Here is an 8,960-nt window from a genome sequence, read left to right as displayed (position 1 = left end):
AACTACTAAAGGACACGTTTGTGTGTGTCTTAAACTAAAGGACACGTGTCTGTGTGTCTATCTCTCTGTTTTCCTTAAACTACTAAAGGACACGTTTGTGTGTGTCTTAAACTAAAGGACACGTGTCTGTGTGTCTATCTCTCTGTTTTCCTTAAACTACTAAAGGACACGTTTGTGTGTGTCTTAAACTAAAGGACACTGTGTGTCTCAAGTTTTTCTTAAACTACTAAAGGGCTGTGTGCGTGTGTGTCTTAAACTAAAGGACACGTGTGTGTGTGTCTGTGTTGTGTGTGTTTTTAAACTACTAAAGGACACATTTGTGTGCGTGTCTTAAACTAAAGGACACATCTGTGTGTCTCAGTTTTTCTTAAACTGCTAAAGGACACGTTTGTGTGTATGTGTCAAAGATCTATGAAGGAGTTTCAGATGTATGCTGGAAATGCAGCTGTAAAGAGGGTGCTTTTGATCATCTCCGGTGGACTTGTGATCAAGCAAAGAAATTACGTTTTTGTACTAATTAACAAGATCCTTAAAGTAAATATAAAGCTGAAACCCCAAGTTTTCTATATAAGTTTAATGGATAAAGAGCTTGAACGAAAATTTGGGACTTTTGTTACTACCTATGTTAATAGAGAGAATCTTGTATGCACAAAGATAGAAAGACACACTAATGTCCACGTTGAAGAATGCATGGGGATGGAGTTGGTGACCGAGATGGGAAATTAAATGTTTTAATTAAAGAGAAGAATCTATCTAGCTTTCTTTCTACTGGGACTTTTTGTCAAAACTGAAAAAAATGAAACTTTGCTTTTAGGTTTTGACAATTAGAATGATTTTGTTGCTATAGAAATGGCTTGAAATAGAGCCGAGCAGAATAGAACAGAATAATTTATTGGCCAAGTGTGATCGGACACAGAAGGAATTTGGAAAAGTAAAGTAAAAGGTTTGAGATTATGTATTTTTTTAATATTCTACTGCAGTGAAAAAAGTTGGAAGTCATTACTCTTTTTCTTTTTCACCCATCTTCCATCTTGGCTTTTTAGTTTTGTAATTTTATCTTATATAATACATCTATCTATCTATCTATCTATCTATCTATCTATCTATCTATCTATCTATCTATCTATTCCATTCTCTCCTCTATCTATCCATCTATCCATCATCCATCATCACTAATTATGACCAGTATTTTAAATTTGGCATAGCATCCAATAATTATTTTCCTAATGGCTATATGGATGCAGACTTTGCATGTTAAATGATTGCATGTAAATATACAATTTATTATTTGCAAACATACAAAACATGAAAGGAAGTTAAAATGTGTCAGGGGTGGAATGTAGTGGCAATGTGGCAGACCACTGTTATTTCGAGTGGAGTGACATATTTTGATTTCTCCTTCGTATTAAGGAAAGTCTAGAAATTCAGAGCCCCTTCTGAGCTATCTTATTTTTTATTCTTGCTTGGTGGTGAATCTTCACATACCTGCAAATGTTTAAACAGTCTCAAGGTTTTTGAGTCATGTACCACTCAAACTTGGGTCTTGCAGTCTCCCGATTATAACAAGGCCATGACATCACAGTACCAGGTTTTAATTAAAAAAAATGTTGGGGTGTTCCAGTTGTGAGGAGCTTCTGTACAGAACCTAGGCACTGAGTAGTGGAACCTGCCAGACCTTGCAATATATTTAAGGAGCTCCTGACAACTTGCAAGAGATATGGGGGTCACCTTGCTTGGAATGTCTGCTTTTTATCTTATGCTTTTAATTCTGCTTGAGCCAATAATAAAGCTTAAAATCGCCTTTTCTGGTGTATGGTCTCTGGATTAAAAACAACCAATTGCCTGGGCACCTGATCACTGCCCTGACACTTGTTAAAATATCCAGCTGTGGAATTACTACTTACAACGTTTAGAGGTGCATTCAATTTTTTTATGACAGAACGTAAGGCAAGATTTTTAGGCTCCCATTAAGAAAATTATATTTGGAAAATTGGATCTCTCCTTTAGGGTCTGCACATTAGTTACCATAGCTGGCTGCAGCTTTTATAGATATTTTGAGTTGTCTATAGCGGTTCTGTTAAACGTTAGAGCAAATAACATCCCTGTAGTCCAATTTAATTTAGACCAGAGTTCTTGGCAAATTTAAGATGTATAGACTTCTACTCTCAGAACCCTCTAGGCAGCCTTTGAAAAAAAAACTGATTTATACCAAGTTCCACATGGGAGAAACATTTATAGTTCAGGGATCTGGGATGCCAGAGGTAGCTGGCCATTAAAAGACAGCAAAGAGTATTTTTGTCTGTATCTGAATGACTGCATTCCAGATTCAATGGCTCTAGAAAGCAATCTATCAATCAATGGCCATACACATGCCATGTTTATCAGCCTTTGGGATTACAGCTAGTGTGTAATTAGTGAGTATAGCTAGCCATCGTTTATGTTTTCTAAATGTGCGGGCATATTTTAAAAATCATGTTACGTTTTTCTATGTCAGTATTTAAAACAAGCTCAATTAAAAGTGTGTTTGCAATCTGTAAAGTATAATCTTGTCGAAAAATATATTACACAGAAAGTTAAAGACCATGGCATAAATTTATAATGAAGAGCAAATGTGTGTTAAAACAAACTAGGGATTTATTTGTAAGTTACATCAATGTTTATTCCCGAGCCATTAGTTTCTGCTTCTTCAATTTCTTTTGGGATATCTGAAAAAAAGACAATGAAACAAATCAGTACCAATTTGCCACAATCATATACGTTTGCAGAATATTACAATAAGCCACTAATGAGCCACACAATGCACTTACACATCGCATTAAGCCAGAATCCTTCACATTGCTAGCTTACAATGAACAAGCAAGCATGCGGGGCAACCAATCCAAGTTGGCTTTTTATGGAAATCATAGAACATACACAAATCAGGATAGTTAATGTATTTATATGCAAAGGAGGATCCCTGGCTATTGATTCTTGTTACAAACTGAATTCCTAAAATAAGGCATATACCCGGAGCATGCTGGAGAATTTAAAAAATGGAACATTTAAGATTCTCTTTTGATGTTAATTTATGAAATTAGAGATTTTTAAATTGCTATTAAGACTTCATACACTCACTATCTTTGTGAACTTTTAGGCCAGTGTTTCCAAATCTTACCCATTTTAAAGTGTGGACTTCAACTCCCAAATACCCCAGCCAGCACTTGGGACTGGGGCATTCTGGGAGTTGAAGTTCACCATGTCTTAAAATGACTTTAGTTGGGACCACCAATCTAATTGCATTGCACTTTATACACGGCAACATTGAGTTGACTATGAAAAATACTAAGAGTCTGAATTCGAGTCCCATCTTAGGCATGAAAGCTAGCTGGGTGACTTTGGGCCAGTCAATCTCTCAGCCCAGCCTAGCCCACCTCACAGGGTGGTGGTTGTGGTGAAGTTAGGAGAAAAGAGGAACACGAGGTATGGCTGCCACCTTGAATTGCTTATAAAAACAAAGGTACAGTAACAATAAATATATGCAGTTGCAAAGGCATGACCAATCAATTATTTTAATAGCTTCACCCGAGCCAACATATCTAAAATAATAATGTATTTAAACAGGCTTTAACTATTGAGTAGAGCAGAGCGACCTTTTGTTTTCACACATGCCAAGAAAAGGTTCGTTTATTCCTTTAAAAGATTTATACAGCTGTCTTATAAAGAAACTCCGGATGGCTCTCAATCGAACCGGGGCGGGGGGGGGAAGGTAGTGTGTGTGTGTGTGTGGGTGTCTTTACCTTCTTCTTTTGAGCAACTTCTTCTTCTGGCTTAGGGACAATCTGCTCCTTTTCTGTCAGGATCATCTCGATGTGGCAGGGAGAACTCATGTATGGGTTGATGCGCCCATGAGCTCGGTAAGTGCGCCTGCGCATTTTGGGGGCTTTGTTGACCTGGATGTGCTCAATGACCAGCGAATCAACATCCAGACCCTGCGGGGGGGGAGGGGGGGAAGGAAACATTTTGGAAAGCTCTCTTTAAAACAATTTGCAACAGTTTAAATCATGTCTTTTCTCAAAGCCCAGTCACAATTGCCCAGAGAAAGGACTCAAAACCCTTTCAATGACGCATTTTAATTATAGCAGGTAGTAGTGTAGAATCCACATTTATTCCAAACCTCCCTGTGCCCACAATTGCCATTAAAACCTGGAGGCAATTTTCCTTCCATTTTATACTCAGCAAGCCTTCCCTTAAAGCCAGTTGGGCTCCATGTAGATCTTCCCTGCCTCCCTTATAAACAAAATATGTGTCTTTGCTTCCTGTTCAATGTCGACGCTGTCCTCTCCTGGGATTATTTCACTTGCTCCATGAAGCAAAATTCTAAGTAGTCTCTGACTTACAACCACAACTGGTGCTCGGTTTTTGCAAGCTCTTTTGCCAGTTAAGCAGATGTCTAGTTTAATGCAGATGTCTAGTTAAGCAGATGTCTATGTCCAGTTTAACGAAAAGAAGGACAAGAGGGGACATAATAGCAGCCTTCCAATATCTCAGGGGCTGCCCCAAAGAAGAGGGAGTCAAGCTGTTCTCCAAAGAGACCTGGAGGCAGGATGAGAAGCAACAGATGGAAACTAACCAAGGAGAGAAGCAACCTAGAACTAAGGAGAAACTTCCTGACAGTGAGAACAATTAACCAGTGGAACAACCTGCCTCCAGAAGCGGTGAATGCTCCAACACTGGAAGTCTTTAAGAAGAGACTGGGCAGCCCTTTGTCCGAAATGGTGTAGGGTTTCCTGCCTGAGCAGGGGGTTGGACTAGATGACCTCCAAGGTCCCTTCCAACTTTATTATTATTATTATTATTATTATTATTATTATTATTGATGATTCTAGATCTTATGATGACCAGATCCCTGCAGTTCTTAAGTGGGCCGTTAAGCAGATCCGGCTTCTCCCGTTGACTTTGCCTGTTGGAAGCTGGCTGGGAGATCACCTGACCCTGAGAGGCTGCAGCAACTGTAAATACAGGTCAGCTGCCTGACTTTGGATCCCCTCACCCTGGGGAAGGGGGTGATTGATGGTGGGTAAGCGCAAGGACAAGTCGCTGGTCACTTTTTTCAGTGCCGTTGTAAATTTGGCTGCTAAATGAAGGGTTGTAAGTTGAGGACTACCTGTACCTGTCCTAGCTTTACGCATCACAATTACAAAGAATGTCAAACACTTTCAACCGAGAAAGTCCTGAAAAACAATAACCCCCTTCTTAGTTTCTCTTTGCTCTCCAGGGTTGATTAATAACATCACTCCACAAGAAGCAACATATGGAAACTCATCAAGGAGAGAAGCAACCTAGAACTAAGGAGAAACTTCCTGACAGAACAATGAACCAGTGGAACCACCTGCCTCCAGAAGCTGTGAATGCTCCAACACTGGAAGTTTTTAACACTGGACAGCCATTTGTCCGATATGGTATAGGGTTGCCTGCCTGAGCAGGGGGTTGGACTAGATGACCTCTAAGGCCCCTTCCAACCTTATTATTATTATTATTATTATTATTAATAATAATAATAATAATTAAGGGAGTCAAGCTATTCTCCAAAGCCCCTGAAGGCAGGACAAGAAGCAACGGATGGAAACTCATCAAGGAGAGAAGAAGCAATCTGGAACTAAGGAGAAACTTCCTGACAGTGAGAACAATTAACCAGTGGAACCACCTGCCTCCAGAAGGGGTGAATGCTCCAACACTGGAAGTTTTTAAGAAGAGACCGGTCTGCCATTTGTCTGAAATGGTATATAGGTTCTCCTGCTGAAGCAGGGGGCTGGACTAGAAGACCTCTAAGGCCCCTTCCAGCTCTATTCTAATTCTAATGCAAAACCAAGGGGGATCTCAATAAGAACGGAGAATGCTTGCTAGGAACTCAGTTCACACGGAGTACTAAATGCAGCACTTTGCTTTAACCCAGTGTTTCTCAACCTTGACAATTTTAAGGCATGTGGACTTCAACTCCCAGAATTCCACAGCCAGCAACGCTGGCTGTGGAATTCTGGGAGTTGAAGTCCACATGCCTTAACATTGTCACGGTTGAGAAACACTGGGTTAACCAGACAGCAAACCCCACCTGTCCCAATGTACTTAGCGTTACCCAAAAACCACCATCAGCCCCCCGGCATTCAAGGTTACCTTCAGCTCAGCGTTGCTCTCGGCATTCTTGAGCATGTGCAGAAGGAACTCGGCACTCTTTTTCGGCCAACGGCCCTGGGTCCACCCCCACTGCTTGGCCTGCAAGGGGAGAAAATTTGGCGTCAGTTTTCTTCTCAATAAGGGGGTTTTCTCAAGCTTCCCCGCTTTTACAGGTTGCTCAGAATTCATCTTATTTTCACGGTTAATCCAAAGGTGTCCTAAGAAAGTCATCACAGCAACCCTAAAGACGTGTAAGGGAGCCCAGAGAAGGTTTTAAGTTCATTGCATCCAAACAACTCGAGAGTCTACTTAAATTTTAGCCAGGTTTTATATACAGTCCACAGGATACGTCCGCCCTGATCTTTCCAGCTCAGGAACCGGCTATAAACCATGAAAGTCCACAAAAACAAAAGGACAGTGCAGCTCAGAGGTAAACTAAGGCAGGGGTAGTCAACCTTGGCTCTTTTATGACTCGTGGACTTCAATTCCCAGAATTCCTGAGCCAGCTGAGCTGGCTCAGGAATTCTGGGAGTTGAAGTCCACGAGTCATAAAAGAGCCAAGGTTGACTACCCCCCTGCACTACGGTTTCCCAACCTTAGCAGGGACTTCAACTTCCAGAATCCCCCACAGCCAGCCTAACTGAAGTTCTCGTCTCTTAAAACTTGCCAAGGTTGGGAAACCCTATACCAGTGGTTCTCAACCTTTTTAATGCCGTGACCCCAACCGGTCGTAAGTCGAGGACTAAACCACAGCATTCAGCTCCTGATGGGTTGGCCAGCATTCAGCTCCTGAAAGGGACGGGCCCTCGCGGCGCGTACGCACCAAGGCGGGGGACGCGGCCGGCTCCGCATCGACCGTTCGCCGTCTCTGCCTCGTCCGGCTGGTGGTCGACCGGGTCGGGTTCCCTCCATTCCGTGGGCCCGGAAAAGGGGGAAAAAATGGTGGACAGCCTTGCTTGGCGACTCCCGTGAAATGGTCGATCGACCCCAAATGGGGTCCCGACCCACAGGTTGAGAACCACTGCCCTAAATACTAAATACCCTCCATTTCCTACAAGTGCCTTTGTGAACACATTAAAGCTTCCACTTGTAAGCAGGATACCAGTAATTGTCATTTAGCGATATCCTCCTCACTAGTACTTGAAATAATAATTCCTCCTGAACTTGCTATTGTTCACACAGGCCTGCACAAACACACGTCCCAACGTTTTCCAGAGCCGTACCTGTGCACATCTGCCAACACCCCCGTTGTAACGCCGGAAGGGAACGCACTGCTTCTTCAGAGTCACATCCTTTAAGTACTTGGTGGCCTTCCGGATGTGCATCCCCTTGATGGCTTGGGCCGTCTCACGCGTGTTCTAGAGGAGACGGGACAGACAGGCGAAGAAGGCACAATTCAAGGTGCTGGTTACCGCTTCTAAGGCCCCCCACGGCTCGGGGCCAGGCTACTTGAAGGAAGGATCCCCTCTCCCTTGCTAAATCTACCCAGCCCACCAGGATGGGAAGGCAGGGCCTTTTAGGTGTCCCATCGATTAGGAATGTACACCTGGTAGACCAGGACTTTTCAACCAGTGGTAGGGGTACCACTTGTGGTCCATGGGCCCCTGGCAGGTGGTACGTGACCATCCTAGAAATGTGGTAGCGGGGGAGGGGAATGAGCTGACCCGGTGGCAGCACCGCACAAGGCTGCGCGAGAGACGGCTGGAGCTGCAGGGCTGTCAGGGCTCAGCGGAAGCCCCGGGATCAGTGCCGCTTTCCAGCTGATTGGCGCTTCTTTGGGGCTGTCAGGGCTCAGCGGAAGCGCCAGGATCAGCGCCAGGATCCAGCTAGAGCTCAGCACTGATCCTGGCACTTCTGCTGAGCCCAGAAGAAGCGCCGATCAGCTGGAATGTTGCAGCCTCTCCAGGGTCTTGTGATTTACCTTCAGATGCTTGGCAACTGATTCATATTTATGATGGTCACAGTGTCCCAGGGTCATGCGAAGGGACCAAAACCTGCTGCAACCACCCAGCAGACGGGGGGAATAAAAACCAAACACCCCACCCCACCCCCTCTGCCAATCCTCAACAGAAATGCCCACAACAATGAAAACCTCGGACAGGAGGAAGAGCGCGGCCGGGCGGGCAGGCAGGTGTCTTGCTCGGCTGTGGCTTGGGGGGGGCACTTTTTTCAGTGCCATTGTAACTTCAAACAGTCACTAAGCGAACTGTTGTAAGTCGAGGACTACCTGTACTTCATCACTTTTTTGGGGGGGGGGTCATTAAGTTTTTTGACCCCTTGCTAGGCGACGGGTGGTCCTCAGATGCTGCCATATCCTAAAAGTGGTGCAATGGGTGAAAAGGTTGAAAAGCCCTGGTGTAGACCACGAAAGAAGGCCTACTCGGTGGTGGCCCCTCCTCTACGGAATATCCTTCTTGTGGAGGCACAGGTGGCCCCCACCCTTTCCAAGGCTCTTCTAAAAGGCCCTAAAAAGATGCTTTTGTTAGCAGGCCTGGCAACCCCCAAAGGGAGCTCTTCAAGGGGTTGTTGCTGCCATCCTGAGGGTGAGGTTTTTACACGCTGGGTTTTAACCTGCGAGCCAGCGGTCCCCAACCTTTCCGGCTTGGCGGACCCGTCAGGGGAGGGGGACGAACTTGTGCGAACAGCAGGGGCGCGTGCAAGCACAGGCAGCGCCATTTGTGCGAGTGGCGGGCGGCCCGGCCTGCCGTTGAGGCGAAGGGAGCCTTGTGCGCGAGTGTGCCTGTGCCACTGGAGCTGCGGGAGAGGCTCGTCTGCCGCTTGGGCGGCCCTTTTGTAAGCTGCCCAGAGTC

At 44.7% G+C, this 8,960-nt stretch overlaps 1 protein-coding gene and 1 non-coding gene across 2 annotated transcripts in view; both read right to left on the bottom strand.

Moving 5' to 3' along the window:
- Nucleotides 1-2,610: 2,610 nt before the first annotated feature.
- Nucleotides 2,611-8,960, bottom strand: part of LOC107297945 (60S ribosomal protein L17) — an 11,127-nt gene continuing 4,777 nt past the window's right edge. The window contains exons 4-7 of the mRNA XM_015827310.1: nucleotides 7,374-7,508; nucleotides 6,151-6,249; nucleotides 3,777-3,968; nucleotides 2,611-2,705 (exon numbers count right to left, since the gene is read on the bottom strand). Coding sequence (XP_015682796.1) covers nucleotides 2,658-2,705; nucleotides 3,777-3,968; nucleotides 6,151-6,249; nucleotides 7,374-7,508 — 474 coding nt within the window. The 3' untranslated portion in view covers nucleotides 2,611-2,657. The remainder of the gene's footprint in view (nucleotides 2,706-3,776; nucleotides 3,969-6,150; nucleotides 6,250-7,373; nucleotides 7,509-8,960) is intronic.
- On the bottom strand, nucleotides 6,324-6,389 carry LOC114923437. The gene has a single exon (XR_003810620.1). It is a non-coding gene; the product is annotated as a small nucleolar RNA SNORD58 (small nucleolar RNA).

Source organism: Protobothrops mucrosquamatus, unplaced genomic scaffold, assembly GCF_001527695.2.
Source record: "Protobothrops mucrosquamatus isolate PMUCROS unplaced genomic scaffold, P.Mucros_1.0 scaffold3606, whole genome shotgun sequence".
Taxonomy (NCBI): domain Eukaryota; kingdom Metazoa; phylum Chordata; class Lepidosauria; order Squamata; family Viperidae; genus Protobothrops; species Protobothrops mucrosquamatus.
The sequence above is the reverse complement of the archived record's forward strand: the minus strand, read 5'-3'. Positions and strand labels throughout refer to the sequence as shown.